This window comes from Sitophilus oryzae, unplaced genomic scaffold (assembly GCF_002938485.1).
Source record: "Sitophilus oryzae breed Bouriz unplaced genomic scaffold, Soryzae_2.0 scaffold_1440_pilon_pilon, whole genome shotgun sequence".
Lineage (NCBI taxonomy): Eukaryota > Metazoa > Arthropoda > Insecta > Coleoptera > Curculionidae > Sitophilus > Sitophilus oryzae.
In genome coordinates this window covers 4639205-4661593 of record NW_022146105.1, presented here as the reverse complement: position 1 = coordinate 4661593, position 22389 = coordinate 4639205, and the positions used below count along the sequence as shown (strand labels likewise).

The following is a 22389-nucleotide window of genomic DNA, read 5'->3' as shown; positions in this document are numbered from 1 at the left end:
TTTTATTGTTAATCGCTATAAGTTCTATTTGATTTTCCTTTTTTTCTACCTATTTCATTTTATTTAATTTTTATTTTAATTCAGATTTCTAGAGGACTATAAGAATCATTTAAAGTAAATTACTAATTTAGATTATTATTTATTTTATTTAATCTATTTTTTTTTTAATTTTTCAACTACATAGTGCATAAAATTGATTAACAAATATTATGTGCATTCGAAAAGTAATAGGGTATAGATAATAATTTACGATTAGGTTGTGATTTGTGTTGTGTAATAGTTCTGAGTAATACTGTCTTATTTAGAAAAAAAATAAATACCTCGTAGAAACAAAGCTCTATTACTTTGGTCTACACCCACTAAAGATTAGCAATCTTATTAAAATTGTGTTGATTAGCATACAAAAGGAATTCAAAAATAAAAAGCTTTTTTTTGTAGGAACTGGAAAATATATTTAGTTTCATAAAATATGCAGTAATGTATAAGAACGGTAAATAATGATTATTTTACGTATAGTATATGGTAAAATATAGATAAAACATATTATCTATTTTAGTCCAGTAGTTCTTTTGATGCGCTTTGAGTTAAGATTAATAAAAAAATAATATAATACATCAGTCACCTGAAGGCAAATTTTCGAAAAATTTTTATCTAGTATAAAAATAATATTTAATTCACATTTAATATTAACACTGACAACTCATCTCATACTAAATAGCACATCTATATTTTTGTTCCTTATATACATTTATAAAAATAGAAAAATATCAATTAATATAAGATCACAAACAAAAAAAAAATCAAATAAATACATCACAATGAAAAGGGACTAGTTTGACACATCTGGCATTCTTTAATTGATATTTTAGGGAGAGTTGCAAGGATTTACAGGTCATCTTTTGAAATCTTGCGTTAGAATTGAAGCCCGATGGGTCAAACTAGTCCAAAAATGAACAGATTTAATTTAAGTTTTTACGTAACCAAGTATAAATATCTTCTTTGTTTTTGTTGAGCCAGTTAATGTTCAATTGGATAATTTCCAGGCTTTGCTGTAGAGCTCTTGACGCGGATCCTACGTTCATTCCAGTAAAATAAGTGGTAACCTGCAAGTATCACATAAAATGGCGAATGCGCTAGGCAAAAAATGTCTGTATTTTCTTACTTCGTAATAATCATAAGGAGTAGATAAATGTGCGGTTACAGCTGATATGAGACTACCCATCATGGAGGTAGAGTTACCAAATAAAGAGTGCATTGTCGGCCAATAGGCTTTCAAATGCCTCCAGGCTAAGAGCTTTCCTTCTGGATTTGCTGCCACAACTTCCAGCACTATAGTAACATCTTCTGGACGTATGGTGTTTCTGTCTAGAGTTTCAATCAAGTATCTAAAATATTATATTCCACTTTTAGCTAAATTTAACACTTGTTTAGTACAATACCTTTGCAATAACCATGGATCCCCTCTAGGCTGACCCAGAGCTTTTAAAAGCAGTCTTCTCTCGCTAGGGATATTTGTGCTGTTGTAGGTATTCCAACAAAATTGCCATTCCGCCATACCGCCGAATTTTATACCCGAAGAATAAACTACTTCTCTTAAATTTGGATCTATCGTTTCGTTATGGGTCATCCATTTCTGGAACAGCACCTTCGCTTGAGTTACTGTTTCGTTTAGTTCACATAGGACAGCAGCAGATAAAACCTTGGAACGAATAAGCCTGAAAAAAAAACGTTTATTTTTATATATTTTCAAAATTCTCTTTTTTTTAGATTTTTACTGATTTATATGAGATCCCGAGCTTTTCCATCCTACGTATTGTGTAATAGGCTTGAGCAGATATCTCATATACTTAAGGAAGAGTTTATATGGAAGTGATTCTGACATTCTCCTTGCCCAATTTTGGAAGTGTTCAATGGCAGTGGCCCACGGCACGTAATCTCTTTCTTTAACAAGGTACAAGGAGAGTTCCAAAGGAATTGTTGCTTTTAGTAAACCAGCCCTAAAAGCAAAAAAAATAGAAGTTTTAAGAAATCTAAACACTTTTTGGGTTAATATACCTGCATAATGTAAAGGCATCATCAATAAGACTAGCCCGGTCTGCTGTGCTGAAGATAGTGTGATTTTTCTTTAAAATTTGTATTAAAGATTGCCACATGTCTTCGTCATAGGTCACTCTATAAAAACCACTTTGATTAACGTTAGCTTTGATCCATTTAATATCTGGATCAACTTCAAATCTCACTGAAAAAGAAATTAGTGAAACATTTTCAGATATTTTTAAAGAAATTTCTTGAGTTTACCATCGGTCATATTCAGCCAAACACTGTTGACCACCTCACTATCGTTACTGGTAATGTAAGTAAGGGGGACATACCATTTATAGTCGTATTTTGATTTTGGTTGCAAGTGAGTAGCATTACCACTGTCGGCTGTTAATAAAAAACGAGTTTGACTGGCTAAAATTTCGTTACCCTCTTTGGATATTGATATTAATGGAAAACCCATCTGATGTGTCCACGTTTCCATGACAGTCTAGAACAAAAATTTAAATAATATTATCTATAATAAATTACATCTTTTAGAATATATTACTTTGACGTCCAAAGATTGGTTAGTGTTTCTTGTAAAAATGTTCCAAATATCTTTGGCATCGCTGGTTGAATACTTGTACGTTGTAAGATAATCATTAAGGCCGTTTTGTAAAACTTCTTCATGTAAAAAGTTGCATAGCATGTGTATAATTGCAGCGCCCTGATGAAAAAAAACATTATTACGTGTTTTAACTTTGACTTATACTTATTTACCTTGCTGTAAGAAATAGTATCAAAAATATTATCAATATCGGAAGGATTTTGTACAAGAATATTTATAGAATGACTGCTCACTAGAGCATCTAGAGCCATCGCTGGTTGAGTCTTGTCTATTATAAATTGATCCATCATTCTCCAGTTGGGATAATAACTATCCACTCCCAAATATTCTAGATACGTTGCAAAGCCATGGAATAACCACAAATTGTCCCACCATTTCATCGACACCAAGTTACCAAACCACTGAAAACAAACAAAAATTGTTTAAAACAATGTTTATTTTATGTCATGAAAGTTATATTACTTGTTGAACAATTTCTCTGGTTATTGTTTTAACTATCCATTGTTCTGCAGACGTGGAAGATTGTTTGGAATCATAAGAAATAATATCTCTGAATGTTATTAAACCCCAGTTTTCAGCTGCGTCTTCAATAAAATTTGGAATAGACACCAAATCTAATAAAAAAAATCACATAAAAACCTGTAATAATCCTGTATAATAGTAATAGGATTGGTGCATTCCAGTTGATTTTAAAAATTCCGACTGCAGCGTTCGATACGGTAGAAATTAGAAATGCCCGACTAAAGTAGCATTTTTAATAAAATTTGGAAAAGTTACCGTTAATGTCGATCGCACTGAAATAATATTAAAATCGTGGATATATAACAAAAAATTTATTTAGCCTGCTGCTTACTGTATTCTCCGCCGGTGCTGCCACCATCGGAGAATATCGTAAACAACTAGTACTTACAAATACACGGGTTTAAATTGGGAGAATACGAAAAATATATTATTTAATTATTCCAAAAGTGTTAGGAAGTGTAATTTGTGAAAATTCAATTGTACTATAATTTATTATTCCAGGTAAAAAAAACTTTTTAGATGAGTTCAATTACGGTAGAGAGCATAGTTTTAATTACCAGTTTTGCTAACGCAGCATCATTGGGGCTATTTCATTTTTATTAAAGGTACATAATTATAATTTTAGATGTTCATAAAACATTTAATTGATTAAAAAAACTAGTTGATTAAAAAAAGTATACAATTAATATTGCAAATTATATTTAATCCTCTCATAGCGTAAATTTTTTGATTATGTAACGAGCACTTTGTTTACTCACTTGTTTCGTCCAGCTGCTTGAATCTTTTGCTTTTGATCAAATCGGTGTGAGAAACTATGAAGCTATAAAATGTTGTTTCGGGAGAGTTGAATATCCGGGAAAGTTGAATTATTGAATGTTATTGCACCCAACAAAGCCCTAATTACGCTCTTCTTTACGCGTTAACATGTTTTCAGCAATTTTATTAACATTTGAAATTGTTACAACACAACGCGACGCGACGCCTAGTTCGAATTCTTGTTCACTTATTTTTTACTACACGAAACAGCGGTACATCACACAAACCTCGTACCTAGGTGTGTTATAGTCTCAATAACTGCACTAACAAAAAAACAAGAACTTAAATATTATGACAAAACCACGGTTTCAATATTATTTTAATGCGATCAACATGACGGCGGCGTTAACTATATATTTATAATTTCAGATTTTTTCCGTTGAAGCGCTGCGATCGGAATTTGTTGAAATCAACTGAATTCCACCAAGCCTATAGTCTTTAAATAGTTACCTAATTTTGGTAGAGGATATGGTATGCCAAAAAACTCTTCGAAAAAGTCCAGGATATGAGTGGCCGTGTTCAAAGCTATATACGTTTGATTTTTTGACGGCGGGGGTGTATAAACTGATACAGACAGCCCTCTTTCAGTTTCTTTCCTTAAATTTGTATAATCACATACGATGAAGGCTACAAGATAAGTGCTCATCTCTAAGGTTTCTTGGAAGTCATCGCGTAACTAAAAAAAATATTTTTTTTATCAAAACAAACATCAAAGTAGTATAAATTACCAGGCCAGTGCCCATGTAAAATCCTAGGTCATCTGTGTTCACCACTGGCGTATTGAAAAGGGCAATATGAAATCTGTCTCTAAAAATAGTTAGTTTGAATTTTGCTTTGAAGTGTGGCTCGTCGAAACATGGGAAAGCAGTTCGAGCGTATTTTGGTTCAAAATTTGTGGTTGCCAGATACCTAAAAAATACAATATCTTAGAGCTATAAAATATGTATCATCACAAGACAAAGGTATCAAAATGAATATAGCAAAAACTAAAGTAATGTACAACGAACTAGTAAACAGAAAAGACATTCTAATAAATAACAGAACACTGGAAATAATAGAAGAATATTTTATTTGTGACAACTAATAACACACAACTGGGACTATTATTACGAGAAATCAACAGAAGAATTAAGTTAGCATGGAGTACTTATGGAAGAAACTCAATAATATTTAAATCAAGAATGGCACATTATCTAAAAAAGAAAACATTCGACCAATGTGTACTACCAGTCATGACCTATGCATGCGAAACCTGGACCCTTAAAACAAAATCATAAGGAAACTACAGGTCGCACAACGCTCAATGGAACGAAATATGCGGGGAATAACCAAGAAAACCCGTAAAAGAATAGAGTGTATACCACAAAAGACACAGGTAATAGATGTCATCCACAGAATCAAATCCCTCAAGTGGCAATAGGCAGGACACTTGGCAAGAAGGACGCACAACAGATGGACCACAAAAATTACAGCATGGTACCGACGAGAAATTAAGAGACCTAGAAGAAGACCAAACATGAGATGAGACCACTAAATTAGGAAATTAGGAGGGATAACTTGGGCCCGCATAGCCAATAATAGACAACCAATAGGATCAACTACAAAGAGAGTATCTAAATATGTGAAGAAAGCTACACCATAACTGGAAACGACTGAATGAGCTGAAAATGATGATGAAACAATACGAAAGTAAGAATATTTTACACAGAATAACTTGCGGAATATATGGTTCAGAACCAAAATGAGTAAATTGATTGGATTGAAGGGGGAGAATATTCCAATTTCAGTTCAATTTCCGTCGAAGTCAGTAAGGGTGAAACTAAATTTTCCCATTTTCTCCCCGTTCAAAAAAGCGAGTAATCGATATATTTGTTAAGCAAGGGCTAGTCCGCGTTACAGAGAAAAATACGATTTTACATCTGACTAGACAATTCCGGCTTTTCCGAATTTTCCCCAGGTCGAATAATGGAAAAATACGATAGCCTAAAGTATGTTTCGAGGCATCCAACCATTAATCCATTAGCCAGAAATTCCAGTGTTTTGAAAGGCGATATTACGAATCACGATTTCGATATTTTGTTTGTATATTTGTTTTTAAATGCTATTATTTACATAGAAACACGATAACACAAAGCTATTAGAAGAAAATCAATGACACCTTGTGGCCTACGGAGAGAGAAAACTAATTTTCTGTTATGAGCTCTCCAGGTTTTTTATTTATTAACAAGCATTTTTTCGTGCGACTTCAAAAGAAAAATGTTTTCTGCCAGACATGGAATTATGTCTTGCCGTTTTCATCTGTCGCATTTGCGAGAAACTTTTGAAATATTATTTGGCAGTGAACATTTTTCCTCGGGTTCGTATAAAATATTAACAGGGACGTTTATTTCTGCGGCTTAACATAAAATAGAGCATTACCTTCGATCACCGTCACTACTAACGTAGCTTGATATATAAAATCCATACGATTCTTTGCTTAGTCTTGTATTAAACCTAATTGTTAACGTATAATTATGGCGCTTCTTGAATTTCTCTCTAGTCTCTATATACAACTGCTGCCCTCCGGTATACTCAAGTATTTTAACTATGGTCAAGTTATGACCTCTCTTATCCTGAACTAATTTATCTAAGATAGTCAAGTTCTGACTGTGAAGAACAATGAAATGGGTGTCTTTCTCACAATGGAACTCAATGTATACTTGTCCTAAAATATTCTTCTTAGAGTAACTCAAAAATGTTATATGGTGTTCATACCTCTCACTTCCAAAGTGGTCAGATTAGGGTGGATGGTTAAATTATATCTAGATGGCTTCAAGGTGGTAGGAAGACGAATATTGTTCCACGGGAATATTTGGCCGTTGGTGGCCTTTGGAATAAAAGTTCGTGTCATGTTTGTACCTTCGTCCACATAGTTCGGAGGTTTTTCACCCGCACATGTGCAGTCTGTAAATAAAGCTTTTTACAAGAGTATATCAATGACAAGAAGTTAACAGTTGTCAAAAGAAATAACACACACATTGTATTAAGTGACGGGTTCAGAAGTGAACTGGATCAAGTCCTAGAAGATAATTATGGGGAAAATGAGAGTTAAAGTTTTTTTAATGTAACTTAATTAAAATAAAACAAGCTGGAGAAGAAAACTTGACACAATGCTTTAATATATTTTCAATTGTATAATTGCAAACTAAAGTAACTCAAAATACAACTGTGGTCATTTTTAAGAATGTTTGTTTATACTTTTTTGGACTTGAACCATTTTATCTCTGAAAATATTTGATATTTTAGATATAAATTGGTTCATCGGTACATTCTTCTTCGTCATTAGGGAATTTGTTGACTTTACATTGTCTATTAATAGTGTTTTCTTCGATTTTTATAAAAATTATGGTATATAGGCGGGATAAAAGGAAAAATATACTGTCAGTTTATAATCATCTGCTGATGATGCTAACATGGTTAGCGAAACGCCCGTCCAGTGTAAAAGTAAAAGTGTTTTGGTGTATTGTGGCGATTTAGTGTTTTTATTTTGCTGTGTAACACCAAAGGTTCCAACCCTCTGCTGTAAGGGTGTTTCATAAAATATGACCATTGAGTAATCACGATTCTGCTTAAACTGCTTGACGTTTAAAGCTGATTTTTGGCAAACGGATTAACTGTGGGGTGTAGAGGTTCGATAAGGAGGAGTTTCTCGAATCTCAAATTCTAAGAGGGTGAAAACGCCCCTCAAATATTACAATATTTGTTATTTAAAAAACGGTTAGTCTTTCGGGAAAACGCTTGGGCAAGCATAATTTATTTGTTTTTTTACATATTTTGAATTTTTTTAAAAAATCATACAGGGTGTTCCAAAAAGTTGGGTAATTTCTTAACCACGATTCTGCTTAAACTGCTTGACGTAGTTTGTATGTTAATGGAAATTCTTGCTTTGCTTTATCATCATCATTACAAATGATTAATTCGACGCGAACGAAGTCGCTGGTACACGCTAGTATTTTATAAATGTATATAGACGATTATCTTAAAATACTAAGAAATTAGACTTGATCCATTTTAATTAGATTGACAACTAGCTATTAGTCGAATCGTCCTCCAAGTGATAAAAATTAAAAAGGTTTTTTTTTCGAGACAAAAAGACATGAACTGAAAATCGATAAGAGAAAAAAGGGTGCAATCCCTTCTATTTTCTCCAATTGAAGAGTTCTTCCGCCGAACCCTCTTTTGTTAGGCTTTTTCCCTAATTTGCGGCTGAACATTAGTTGACATATTTTGGGAAAATGCAATTTTGCCTTCGAGGGCTCTCAGGAAGAAAAGGGTTGATAAGCGATGGGTTCAGGATTGGATTTTTAAGCCAAGTAACACTTCACGTTCTTCGTTAACACGTACGAGCACTTCACTTGGCCTAGTTTCTTTTGCCTTTGTTTGCCCCGTTTAGGAACACACGTACAGCTTAATTATAAGCATAATGCTTCGCTCGTCTGGTTCTGTCAGCATTTAAAACAGAGTAAATATTTTATTAGGCGGTTTTAATAAATTTTGACTTCAAATATCTAAACGGTAAAAGGAAAATTACATTTTCTCGTGTACTTTGCGTTAAAATTATTTATCTTTTGTTATAAAGCCTAAGCTTTTAGCTAGGGGCTGTTTTAGATCAACTATTCATAAAGGAAACACTTATTTATTCATTTCTACTCATGGAGGTCTAAATGGGATTTTAATTTTTACTTTGTTTCCGTATTTCCATTAAAAAAACACGCAATTTTTTTATGGAAGTAGATTAAATATATTTCTTTTGTATACATAAAGTTAAGCTTTCGGGAAATTAAATTTTGTTTGGAAATATACGAAAAATTGTTCGAAATTTCATAAATAAATCCACATAAGTTTTGGAACTGTTTCAAATATGAGAATTTTAATTTGGTACACGTATATAAGTTCGATATAAAAATTGATATACTGCACTGCAGGAAATTAGTAATATTATCGTGTTTTTATTATCCAGATTTATTTGATTTAAACATAAAATTAAAAAAATTGTGTGTGCCCTATATGCGCATACTTAAAGTGGAAACTTCTTACTAACAGCTATTAAACTGAAGGATTTGAAGGACATGTTTGAAGAAACGTAGTTTGAAATGTTGAAAAGTAATAAATTAAAATCTAAATAATTAAATTTACGTGTAAAAAAATAGTTTATTGTGTGTTACCACTTTTCGTTATCACTAGCTCGTGTGTCATGGCCTTGAATTTTTGCTCCCGGCGCGCGTAAAGAAGTTTCACTTCAAAAATATTAATTAAATTATATTCTATAATAATATTGCAGAGAAAGAACCTTTTCAACAGCGCAATGCGGTATTTTGTCTCTTCAAATTTATGGAGGAACTTCAAATAGGCTAATGCGGTGCTTTTTCATTGAAAACTCTTTATAGAGACTATCAGCTCAAAGTTTCAAATGTTTTATTACAGATATGAATTTGTAAAAGGTCACGAACTTTTAATAATATTACCAAGAGAAATAATTTGATATAGTGAGATTAAAGTTAAATAAATTCGTGATAAAATTAGAAGATATTTTATGTTTCAAGACGATCAGGGACGTATAAAATGGCAAGATTTTAACTATGACCGCGTATATATTCGAGGAGGGTGCGTTTGAATAGACATCGAAACGGGGAATCAAAATACTTAAGGGTTATAGTGTTACAGAAGGGTCGTTCTGTTTACTTGGAACGGCAACAGCATTAAAATTTAGACGGTTTACTCAGCTTCTTTCACCAAAGCAATTTAAACGAATATTTTCATTATTTTTTATGAGTCAGTTCAATAGCATTAGAATACTTTTATAAAAATTGTACCCTTTCAGGGCTGTTACGGAATTTTACGCTATTGCCATTCGCTTTGGCATTGAAATGTGTTTAATTAAAGCCAAATATACAGGATGGTCCGAACTGTATTCCGGAAACTTCGACAGCATATTCTTCAGATAAATATAAGTAAAAAAATTCGCATAAATGTATGTCCTAAAATGCTTAGTTTCGGATATACAGGGTGTAGAAGTTTTATTTTTATGACGATTTTTTCCTAATAATTTTTGAAGTAACGTCAATATTTGAATGAAAATTGATGGCAGGGAATTTTTTGGCATGAGAAATTTGATTTTGGTATCAATATGATTCCTATTTGTAGGGGGCGCCACCTACATGTGTTTTAACTGTTTTGAAGAGTATTAATTTTTTGTCCGTACCTGTATAAAACTATCGAGTAAAAAAATATACATTTCCGTGATTTTTTACGTAAAAAATGTCTCTTGGTTGTAAAAAAAAGATATTTAGAATGGAAATAGTCAATACATGTCATTATTGCCAATAAATAAACATGTTGAGTAGATAGTTATTAGAATGAAATGATAGATTTGGAAACTTTTTATTTTTTTAAATTAATCAAAAATTTTTTCTTCGAAAAAATGATGATAAATTTGGTGAAATTGATGATCTTTTTGCTGAAAAACATTTCAAATTTATGATTTCAGTCTAATAGATATTTTCAACATGTTTAATTTATGTCAACGATGACAGGTATTGATAATTTCGATTCAAAATATATCGAGAACTATTACTCGGTAGCGATTTTTATCAAGAGACTTTTCTCTCAGTTAAATTATACAGGTACGTACGAAAAATTATAACTTCTCAAACTAGTTAAAAATATGTAGGTGATGCCCTCTACAAGTAGGAGTCATATTGACATCACAATTCATGTCAAAAAACTCCAACTTTCATCCAAATATTGACGTTACTTCAGAAATTATTTGGAAAAAATCGAAATAAAAATGAAATTTGAACGCCCTGTATTTCCGAAACTAAGCATTTTAGGACATACATTTATATCAACTTTTTTACTTATTATTATCTGCAGAATATGATGCCGAAGTTTCCGGAATACAGTTCGGACCACCCTGTATGTATATATTATAGTTATTTTAGTATAGAAACTTTTTGTTTTATTTTTATCTGTATACTAAATTTTTCCGGACTATGCCATTTAAAGTAAAGAATTGGCCTAATTCAAGCTTGAGTTTCTAAAAATACTATTTCTTTAGACAATCTGATGTTAATAATTAACAGAGTTCCTTTAATGAAAATTTAAATAGACAGATGGTTAAATATGCATGCTCGGTTAAGAAAACTCTAAAGATAAGTTTTTTGTTGTTTCTATAAAGCTCTAAGCTACTCTAGTAAAAAACGAAAGTTGCTTACCACTCTGGGGACCTGTAAAAGCGATGATGATGGCAATGGTAAAGAGTAGAGCGAAGACAATGGTGGCGATGCAGAGCGCCCTGTTGTGGCTGCATGCAGCCACCCCGTTATTCTCATAGAGGCTCTTCTTCTGGGGCTGACCAGTGGGGCTGTCCGTTCCTGCAACACCGCCGCCTGTGTCACAGGGGTTATGAATGAGGGGTGATGATTGACAGATGGAGTGGGTGATTTGAGCATGATTTGTACCTGTACCTGTAAGAAACGCAACATCGTCAACATCCTGATCGCTCATCACTCTGTGATCCCGTCGCCAGACAACTGCCTCTACGTGTTGGAGTCCAGTAACAACCGAAACCTTTACAAAGGGATCGCGGGTCTGATTGGGGCCCTCCACACTAAACGATTCTTCTCACTAGCTTTGGCTCTTAAGATGTCCAGTTTTCCTACATGCTACGCCTAATTGGACACGGCTAATTTGGTCGGACGCGCTACTAATAGTAATTTTGATATTTTCGATTGTACTATTCGTGATATATGTGTTTTTCTAAGTGTCTAATAGAGGAACGTGTTTCTGATCGAGTGTTCTGATAAGGTCGACTGTGTAACTGTTGTTTTTTCGGCGGGGCACACAAGTCCTGCGCCATTCCTGCTGGACTCTGCGCACGACCCTTTTCGCGCGAGGGATTTCCTAATTTTCTCCAGTGGCGTACACTATTTTTCCTCATTTTTCCTATCACTCAAATATTAATATAAATATATATTATAATGTTTTCTCTATAACGTTTTCTCTAATTATTGGAACATCCTGCATAGGAGATTACATTAAAACTTAGTATATACGTATTTCAAATGTGCTAATGTATCTGGAGTTATCCAGAATGTTTATAAAACAATGTTAATATACTTAAAATATCTTAAAATTTTGATGTATTTGAAAATTTAATACATTTTGTTCTAGTGTACCGATTTTGATGATTTTTTAACCAAGTTATAGCTAAATTATTTGACTTTTTAGTATCTCCTTCTAAATTAAAAATGAAAGTTTCCATCTGTCTATTATACTGTGAAGAAAAACAAAATGTTGATTGCTTTAATGAAGATGGTAGAGATCAAAATTATGTCGCAGACTTAGGTGTAATTGAACCTCGGGGGGTATAATACTCGGTATTTGTAATAATTTTCTTATGTGTTTTTGTTTTTTTACTCATTCAATCGGTAACTCTTCAACATTTTATTCTTGTCATTCACAGTAAGAAATTGGTTTAATTAAAGCCTGAATTTCTAAAAAAAATTGTAATTTTCTGACAAATAAACATGAATATACGTGTGGCTATAAATTTGGGATATCCTTCAATCTTTCTAGAGAAATTACTATTTTATAGATTGAAATGTGATATGAAAAAATGGAAATGGTTTCAAGTAGGTATATACACCGATTAGGTATCCTATATGTATACAGATAAAAATCTTGTCCCTAATTCGAAAGTTGTTTTTTATGACGATGTGCAAACGAGTAAAATTTCCTGTGCGCAAAAATAAACTCGCGTAAAATAACAATAAACAGCGTAATAGAGAGATATCGCTAAACCGAATAGCGTGCATGGACGTTAATAAGGCCAGGTGTTATTTCCTTTACGTGAGGTGGTATTAACTCTCTTCATTTATAGTTATCGGATCGGAAAGAATTCTGATCGCGTCGCGGCCGCTATTTAAACTTAACCTAACTTTGAATTTAAAACTTTGAAATTGTTTTGTTTACTAGGTATTTTAAAAATAAAGGGCTAAAGTGCTTATTTCCAGTGCTTTATTGTTCAACGTCTGCCAGTGGGTTTAGGGCAACACGCAACAAATTCTCTTAGAAGGGCTAAGTCGTCATCTGCTGTAAACCTAAGACTCTTTATAGGTTCTTTAGTATTGGAAGAGGTGGAATCCATATTTTGGACCATATTTATTTAATTAAAACTAATCCCAGCTACTTAAATATCAAATTACCTAAAAAAACTGAAGCAATAATTCAAAATAATTCAAACATAACCTAAAATAAAAGATCTCGCCGGCCGGCTCCGGTTGTCAAATACCCGCACATGCCCATTTAAGCAATTTTTAAACGTTATCAGGAGGTTATTTAGAAAGAGCGCTTGGTGTAATTGATCCGCAAATTACGTCAGGCGGTAACGTTATCAGCGGGTGTTGCGTTAAAAATTGACTCGCGCATATCGTAACCATGATAAGGTACGCGTAAATACTGGATGACGCTATTCGGTTTTCCGATATATCTCTAATAACTGTGCCGGTCGGGCGCTGTGCACAATTTTAGAGGTCATAAATGGGCTTGCTATGTGCGCAAACTAGTCACCTAACTAGTGCCCGATTCCGAAAATTGGAACCACGAAAAACAATAAAGAAAAAACAAAGATTATAATCTGTATAATCTGTGGTATATATAACGCTAATCTACCTAATGTTACTGCAAGTTTTTTTTATAATATTAACAGTATTTATCTAAAAATTACAAAATGAAGCCCGCCACTGTGTAGAGGGTAACTTTTTCGCACGTGCTCTGTTAGTCACAATCCTAATTTAAACAACATGCAATTTTCTCACTAAGTTAAAGGGCATTTAACTAAACGATACTGCTTATTAACGATCGATGTTTTTGGAAATTCCAAGACCAAACTATGAGGCAGAAGTCTTTAAATCTAAAACTAAGTAATAATGCACAAACCCACCTTGCTTAAGGACATTGCCGTTTTGAGTTTGTTTAAATTTTCCTAAAGGTTCGAGCCGTATGATGTCCCGGCTCGAAGGGCCAGAATTTGATTGCATTTTACTGACAAATACTGAACTCAACGAACCATCACTACATTTAGCAACTAGGAAGGATCTACGAAACTATGTCGCCTTGATTTTTGTCATATAAACAACGTTAATTAGTCTACAGTAAAGCTACGACTCGATAAAAAAATAATGGTTGAGAACAAGGCATGCTGGGCTCTACCTGTTGATGAGTTTCGATATACACTTAGCACAGTATCACTGTTGAGCGGTTTTCGGACGAAGTCGTGTTTGAATAACGTTCACGCACAATGTGACACGCGAAATTCAGTGCCCTAAGGTTGGGTAAATGGTCGAATGTTGCCCTCGATCACATGGGGGGTTCAAAACGTGATAAAATATTGATTTTCCATTAAGCGACAAGCAGTCTACCCCTAAAACCGCTCGCCGGCAGGATTGATGTTGGCTTTCCCCCATCAGTTTCATTTGCAGGTCTGAGGGCAGGATTTCCCACGTGATGCACTATTGATCTAGTAGATTCGCGCATGCGGTGCCCTTTTTCCTCCATTCTACTAATGCTTAAATAAACTCTCAATATGCTACTTAGAATATTTATTTATTATTATTTTATTAATTATATAAATGAATATCATAACGTTACAAAGTATAATAGATTGAAGATTCGTGCAACTAGATGTTAAAGCGTCTGCATACGCAATATTATTTATAAAATTAGTTACAATATAATAAAAACTCTGTATTTATATAAAAAAAATTAAACAATCCAGACAGTAACAAAATACAGGAATACCCTTGAATCTGTAGAGATACTTGTTCTTTTACGCATTCTTTTATTGGCAAGCCCAGCTTTTATAGTGGGCGTATACCTTAAGCTTTTTTCTTTACTCCACACTCCAAAGGGTGAGGCTAAACAACAAATTTGTATGGGTAGTGAAAGGGCAACAAAAAAAATGATCTTGGGAAACTGGAAGGGAACAGTTATTGCCCTTTTCTATTAGGAATAGTTAAAAAATAAAAGTTAAAGAAATTGAATGAATGAAATCAGTACAGAGAATATATAAAAAGGCTGTACTTAAGCTGCCGTTAAACGGTAGCTTACTAAAATGCCGTTAATAGGTATGACGTCGTTGATGTGACGCACTTGACGGCTTTATGAAATATAGGAATTATAGAAGGACTAACCAACGCTATCCACCCCACCAAATAACCAACTTAACCAACGCAACTAACCTCGACATTGATAAAACAATTTAAAAAACAAATATAAATTAGTAAAAACCAACCAACCCCACCAAATAACCAACTAACCAATGAATTAACACCCTCCAAATAACCACGCTAACCAACCCGCCAAATAACTAAACCAATCCAACCAAAAAGAGTGAAACCAATGCGATAAGATCACGCTATAAGCAAAAAAATATAAAAAAGTCTTGGTCAGCGTGAGATTTGAACCCTGGACCATTCGCTCACGAACCGATAGTCTCAGCCACGGAGCCACGGGTGCTCTTGCAATAGGTTTATGGCTAGGCATTACTTTCCGCCGACATGAACGACGTCACAATATCTATTAACGGCATTTTAGTAGGCTACCGTTTAACGGCTGTTTAAGTACATCGATATAAAGATTATTATATTTTTATTTTTTTAAAGGGAAATAAGCCAATTAAAAACTCATCACGTCAATGTGAAAGATGCGCAGCTACGAAATTTATTTTATATGCTAATAATACAAACTCAAACCTTTTAAATCTTTTAATAATATAAAACCTTAAAATTAGAACTCATTTGAATAATATATATGGTGTTTTGCTTTTCAAATAATTTCTATAAAGAATACTTTTTTAACATGCCCGTTTTAATGTTTTATTGAGGATTATTCAAAATTAAAATACTTATTTGGCTTAAACAATTAAAAAAAATACTCTTATAATATTATTAAATTACTTTTTATGATAAATAATGTCGAAGAAATTTCAAACATATCGAAAAATCAATATGACACTGGTATATAAAGTAAAATATATCTCTATACGAACAGATGGTGCTGATGTGAAAATTTCTTATGTTATGTATATTCCTTAAAAGGTGACACCAGAGGGTGACACCACATATACCATTAGCTATTGAATGGTAATAATTTCTGGTATTGATTACTTGCCCATTTCTTTATTACATTACTATAGATTTGTTAGTTCCACTATGATTACATAGGTAGCCTTAATATCTAAGTATCATTTAAATATTATAAATGCAATAAATAATCAACTAAACTGTTACATACATCTCTATTGAAAAATCAATAAATAATACAAAAATAAACTTTAAATATATAGTTTTGAAGAATTACTGGTTGCATATGCCTCATATTTGAAATTTGATAGTTATAGATTAATACATATAAAATATATAAATCTCTCTCCACTTATATCTATGATTTCTCCAGAGTTGTCAAGCATTGAGCGTTCTAACCCTATTTTTTTTACCGAGTTTTTTCTATGTAAAGAAAGTTGTAAAAAATCACAATAGCTTTATTTTAATACATAAACAATACAATATAATTCTAGTGATAGTTTATAGTATTGACAGTGTTCTAGAAAGTGATCCTGCCAGAGTTTACAAGAATCAATTAGTCTAAGACGATGAAATATTCACTTTAAATAGCTGAATACTAAGGTAAGAGTTTGATTTATTGTAGATTTACATGTACAAAGTTTTAAGACCTATTTTATCAGTCTCTTGTGTTTAATTCAAAGCTGGTACGTTGGTTAAAGATGGAATATCTGTCTAATAATATGTGTAAAATTAATTTAAAAGTTTGTTACCTCTTCAGAAGTTTATAGCTGGAAAAGTTCAAGAAGTTTTTTTATCAGAGATTATATAATGTAAATTTATGTTAAATAAATATGTAAATATATATAGAAACATGATTAGTTAGTTCTCTAAATAAGTTATCACACTTTCAAAATAATATACATTTTCTTTTGACGCCCCATCATTAACAAACATAAATGAACAAAATTATTATTTAAAGAAATAACAATACATTGATAACTTATTGATTTTTTAATGCCTTGAAATGTTTAATTGTGATAATACACAATATTATAATAATGTGATTATATTTTTAATGGCTATTAGATAATTTATGAATTTTATTTTTATCCCCCTGGTTCTTTATTCTAAATAAGCGAAAGGAATTTTTAAGAATTAATTTAATATTAACTCAAAATTATTATTCAATATATTGATTATTTTTTGCATATTACATTTTAAAACCGTGTATTGTTTCTTTTAACCAAATAAACTGCATCTCTAAAAAGAAAATAAATATAAAGGTATATTTATTCTGCCTATTTTATGATTCATACTACTTTACACCTTTATATTCCTTTTCAGTGCCAGTTGACCAGGAAATTTTACGCTAAACAAAAGAGTTTGTTTTGGCGTTTATTCCTGGTTTTAGAATTGCTTTTAAGCATTTTCGCAGCATTTATACGTCTCTTTATTTAACAACCTATTTATTTCTGTTTTGTTTAGTATATACTTTAAGAAACCTGAACTTGGTTGTTATTATTTACGCGTTCTCAGTTGGAAATAAACACCGTAGAACTTATTTATTATTAAGGAATGAAAGGATTTTTTTAAGGAGTAATGGGTTTAAAATAAAACAATACCCTTGCTTGCTTTGCTCTCTAATTTATTTGTTTCGGAGAAATATGCATATACAAACATTTTACATATAAAATACGTAATATGTAATTTCTGAATGTTGTGGCTATGGCTAGATTTTCAAAAGTTTAAATTTACAATTTTAAGTATGTATTGTCAGCATCACAGAAAAAAATGCAGACCAAAAGACAAACACTATCATGATAGATACAAAGGTTAAGATATGTTTTACATATGTTTTACGTGTTTTAATTTTTTTTTAAAGGGGGGAGGTATTTAAAACTGGGATATATTTTGATTTTTGTCATTTACAAACAAATCAATTTTCGTAAAATCCCTAGTGTCATTGTACTGACCAGATGGCGAAGAGTTATTGTATGAAAATACGTCCAATTTTTTTAGTTATTTAGAATTTGATAGTATTCATATTAACAAATTTGGGCCCCCGAAATTTCTTTAATACAAATACCTGTACCCATTTGTAAAATTGACTGAAAATTTATTGTCTCATTTTTTTTATATTGGTTTCAAATATTATATGTACATATACGCATGCTTAAACCTGAAACAGTTGTAAAGACTAAACACCTGATTTTTTTTATATTTCTTAAAAATATTTAGCCAGATAAAACGCACTTTTATTATCAAAGTGCTATTATATATATGTAATAATAAATAGTTTTATATTTAATTCTATATAGAATGGTTGAAAACATCTATTTTAGTTAGAATTCCACAGAACCTGTTTTAAAAAGATTTTTCAGTTTTATATTATATGTAAGAGTATTATATCTAGGCAAATAAGTTATTGTCAAGTCATCACGATACCCAATACAAATTTTCTTAAATGACACGTATGTTTGATACGTTAGGTACATTTAGAAGTTGTACTGTTTGTTATATATAGCAACAATTTTTAGAAGTTTTTAAATAGAAATATATATATAGTTCGTTTTTCAGCTAAAACATAATTTTCCAATTTCCTTTTTTTGCAGAGAATTTCTACACTAACAACAAATGTATTGAATTAAAATGATTTAGCTAAAAATCACAAGGTATTGAAGACAGTAAAAGTTCATTTCTATCTACAGATTATTGATATTAATTTCTAGGGTCGAAATATCAGAAAGTTCAGAATATTTGACAACAGTCTGGTGTTTGTAAAATTTATTTAATTTTATATTATATAAAAATTATTTAGGGAATGTTAGTCCTATTATACTTTTGTCGTCTTCATTCTTCAATTTAATTACAGGGAATTCTATTCAATTTTTCAAGAGAAAACACTCGGAGGTAGACTTTCCAAAAACCTCAATGTGTCAACGAGATATATTTTTTTATCCTAGTGAAACGGAAGACACGACATTTTATTAACATTGAAAGTATTTTCAACCATACACACCTGTTTAAACATTTCTTTCTTTAGTGTATGAAAATTCGGAATAGATATTTTTCTATCGTATGTTAGAATAAAAATCGTGAGGCGATATTTTAGGGATATGCAAGGAAATGATACAGGTTCAAACGTCTCAGATATGTTATCTATAATTTAAAATTCAGCCTCAAATTTTACCTTAATATTTAATTGTTGTAGAAATAACTTTCATGAAATACGTTTAAGAATACAGTAAATGGTTAAAAGCATTATTAATCTCTATGATACAGCCTATCATTCTATACTACATTCAGTAAATCGAAGGTACAAAATAGGGCTCCCATCATTAAAAATATACGTGCGATTCCTGATCGTACCAGCTAATTTAGAAAAAATATTGTCATCAGTTTTTTTAAGTCTCTCTGTTTTTTTTTCGTAACCTCGTATATATTGTTTAATGACATTTTGTACTATCGAAGTCGAAGAGATAAACATTTCGATAGGCTTTTTTTATTTTAATATTTTTTTAAAAATACACTTAATATAGGTACATTTATTGTTGAATCTCTTCTGTATGATAAAACCAATGTCCAGCCCTCAGTTTCAACAATTGCTTTTATCATAGATTTACCTACAGTTAGTTTCTATGATTGACTTTAGCACTTAAGTAACCTAGATGTAACACCAAATGACAAACGTGCAATACGACATATTTTGCAAAATGCATTGATGCTACTCTACTAGGTGATGTATTTTTTTTAATTAGAGGTTAACGTTGAAATTTTAATGGCGGACCATCAGTACATCAAGATGATATATAACATTATACTGCGCGTGCGACTTACAGTATGTAACCAGAGTATGCGTCCTGAAAAAAATTATTCAATTTGAACCAAAAGTTGAAACTTTATCAAAATAAATATCGGTTCTAATTTAACAATCCGGAGGTCCGCAAGTACCTATTTTTCCCGATAATTCGAAAATCTGGAAACATCAGATGCTGCGCCGCACAGTGTTGCACCTTATAGGGGAATTGGGTCAAAATTCATATTTTGAAAACAAACTAATATTAATTATTGCGACTATTTTTATTTACTTTGTTTAAAAGAGAGCCAACTTTTGCTCCAAAAATGATTGCAAAATTGTCATCCCCTATGCGAGGGTGTCATCCCCCAAAATTTTTCACATGGAAAGAGGGGCCAATTTATACCTTATTGAAAAGGTCTTTTATTTACCTAAATATTGGTGTATAGTTCTCCAAAATCGATAAGCCCCTATTGAAAATATTAGGTTTGAAATATCAATAATAAGGAAAAAAATGCAAAATAAATTATATCAAGAAATTTGGAAGGTTTTTTAAACAAATTTTAAAAATACGTTATTTTAGGGTAAAATCCATAGAGAAATCTTCAACATTCAAGTGGGGGTATCATCCCCCAATTTCAAACCCCACTATTTTCCTAAGGGGTTGATTAATTCATCATTCAATCAATCAAAAATAACCAGCATTATATAGATAAATTAAAGTCCTCTTAATAAAATATTACTTGACCCCTATTTCCATTGGAAATAAATTGGGGGATGATACCCCCACTTAGAGGGTTAAAGAATTTGCTATGGTTTTAATACATTTGACGTATTTTTGAAAATGTGCTAGAAACTTAAAAAAATATATTATAAATTTAAAAAATAAATATTTGGCATTTTGGTATAAAATCCTAAATTGAAAATAGCAGAGGATTTCTTTAAAAATAGAAAATTAACAAAAATCGCAAAAATGCGCAAAACATGATGTATATTATTTTAATTCTACAATATTACAGTTGAGGGTTGGAACCTTTGGTGTTACACAGCAAAATAAAAACACTAAATCACCACAATACACCAAAACACTTTTACTTTTACACTGGACGCGCGTTTCGCTAACCATGTTAGCATCATCAGCAGATGATTATAAACTGAGTTATTATTTTACAAGTTATATTTTATATTACTATATTTATATATATATATATATATATATATATATATATATATATATATATATATATATATATATATATATTATATATTATATTATATTTTTACAAGTTATTTTTTTTACAAGTTACCCATTTTTCGTATAACATGCTGTTGGGAATAGCAGAGGATTGTTCTATAAATAGAAAAATAGCAAATTCCGCAAATCTCCGCAAAAATGATTGTTATCATTTTAAACTAAATTGTTTAAAGATTTTATTTTCAAAATTTCTTCGGACTATATTGATATATTTTTTTGTAATTCTAAGTCAAAGTTGAATTTTTTTTTTAATTAAATAAATACTAAAGGCAAATAACGTAACTGACTGCTTACCTTCTAAATTAATATCCATAGTCTCCTTAATGTTAAAAAATAATAAAAAACTTAAAATGACAAAGTGCCTCTTAGAGAATAAATTTTACACTAATCTTTCAATTAACGCACAAAATTATTTTTCGTTTTCTTTATCTCTGTTTCTTTGGAATTCGTAAACAATAAAAAAAGAACATTCTATTTTTATTATCAGCAGACATTCCTCTAAAGATAGGTGTATTTACAAACCCAAAAATAAATACATGCATTTTTGAATTATGTCCATTGAGCGCAACAGTGTGCGCCGCCTAGTATCTCCCTGTCTCTGCATATTTTATGAGAAGTGTACGTTTGCACATCGTTTAGGGTCCGCGCGCGACCCTTTCATGTAACAAATAAAGCGCGACCTCCGAAAGGTTAAAAGGACTAGGTACTTACCTTCCTACTCACACGAAGGGCGCTACTATCAAAAAGGCTAGGCGTATGCGACCTCATTCTAGGCGCTGGCTGTGCTCTAGCGTAGGGTACCAGGTCCGAAACGAATCGGGCCACCTGTCCTTCCGGTCCTGGTCTCGAGGCAGGTGCCAGCAGGTCCGGGAAGGTGATAATGCCACCTCTAGGTCTCTCTTCTTCTATAACTGGTTCTTCTTCTTCTTGAGCTTCTGGCATGTCCGCTGAATACAGGATCTCTTGAGGCTCGGCCATGTCGTAAGAGAAATGATCGGTTGTATATCGTCTGGGAAAAAAGTCTCAAATCATAATTTGTCTCGTTACGATTAACGTGACTTAACCCGATAACTTTGTGGAATCTGACACATGCCTATACGAAATCGGAATAACTAAAAATAAGAATTATACGAAATTGTATTCTTTTTCCTGTTGAAATATTTAATAAAGTTAAAATTAAATTTTGATTCAAAACCGTGGGTGCGAGCGTATCTACCCACTCGTTTTTGTTTAGAATGCAAACGGC

The 22389-nt window shown here is 31.9% G+C and overlaps 3 protein-coding genes across 9 annotated transcripts in view; 1 reads left to right on the top strand and 2 right to left on the bottom strand.

Moving 5' to 3' along the window:
- Positions 1-428: 428 nt before the first annotated feature.
- Positions 429-14496, bottom strand: LOC115876866 (endoplasmic reticulum aminopeptidase 2-like). 7 transcript variants are annotated; one of them, XM_030892866.1, is made up of 15 exons: positions 13971-14496; positions 11242-11493; positions 6743-6943; positions 6407-6692; positions 4717-4897; positions 4439-4664; positions 3113-3264; positions 2803-3051; positions 2591-2749; positions 2299-2530; positions 2056-2239; positions 1776-1997; positions 1440-1715; positions 1163-1385; positions 429-1103 (listed from the first exon to the last, which is right to left on the bottom strand). In XM_030892866.1, exons 1-15 carry the CDS (start codon positions 14065-14067, stop codon positions 960-962), a joined length of 3084 nt encoding a protein of 1027 aa, XP_030748726.1. In that variant the 5' UTR covers positions 14068-14496; the 3' UTR covers positions 429-959. The 7 variants fall into 7 exon arrangements, with proteins under 7 accessions (XP_030748726.1, XP_030748732.1, XP_030748728.1 ...); XM_030892872.1 differs by having other exon boundaries at positions 14240-14307; XM_030892868.1 differs by lacking the exon at positions 13971-14496 and adding an exon at positions 11494-11852 and having other exon boundaries at positions 11242-11415.
- Positions 14497-16524: 2028 nt separating this feature from the next.
- The window catches only part of LOC115876864 (probable E3 ubiquitin-protein ligase makorin-1), a 109512-nt gene continuing 103647 nt past the window's right edge, over positions 16525-22389 (top strand). The window contains exon 1 of the mRNA XM_030892864.1: positions 16525-16713. The gene's annotated coding sequence lies outside the window, so the exon portion shown is untranslated. The remainder of the gene's footprint in view (positions 16714-22389) is intronic.
- Positions 17725-22389, bottom strand: part of LOC115876865 — a 67910-nt gene continuing 63245 nt past the window's right edge. The window contains exons 6-7 of the mRNA XM_030892865.1: positions 21855-22152; positions 17725-19952 (exon numbers count right to left, since the gene is read on the bottom strand). Of these exons, the coding sequence (XP_030748725.1) occupies positions 19926-19952; positions 21855-22152 (325 nt within the window). The 3' untranslated portion in view covers positions 17725-19925. The remainder of the gene's footprint in view (positions 19953-21854; positions 22153-22389) is intronic.

Excerpts from the sequence above, each read along its gene's own strand:
- LOC115876866 (XM_030892866.1), bottom strand. The coding sequence starts at position 14,067 with ATGCAATCAAATTCTGGCCCTTCGAGCCGGGACATCATACGGCTCGAA. Across the intron at positions 4,898-6,406 it reads AGTAGTGACGGTGATCGAAG|GTATCTGGCAACCACAAATT; the intron begins GTAATGCTCTAT and ends TGTATTTTTTAG. Across the intron at positions 1,998-2,055 it reads GATGCCTTTACATTATGCAG|GGCTGGTTTACTAAAAGCAA; the intron begins GTATATTAACCC and ends TTTTGCTTTTAG.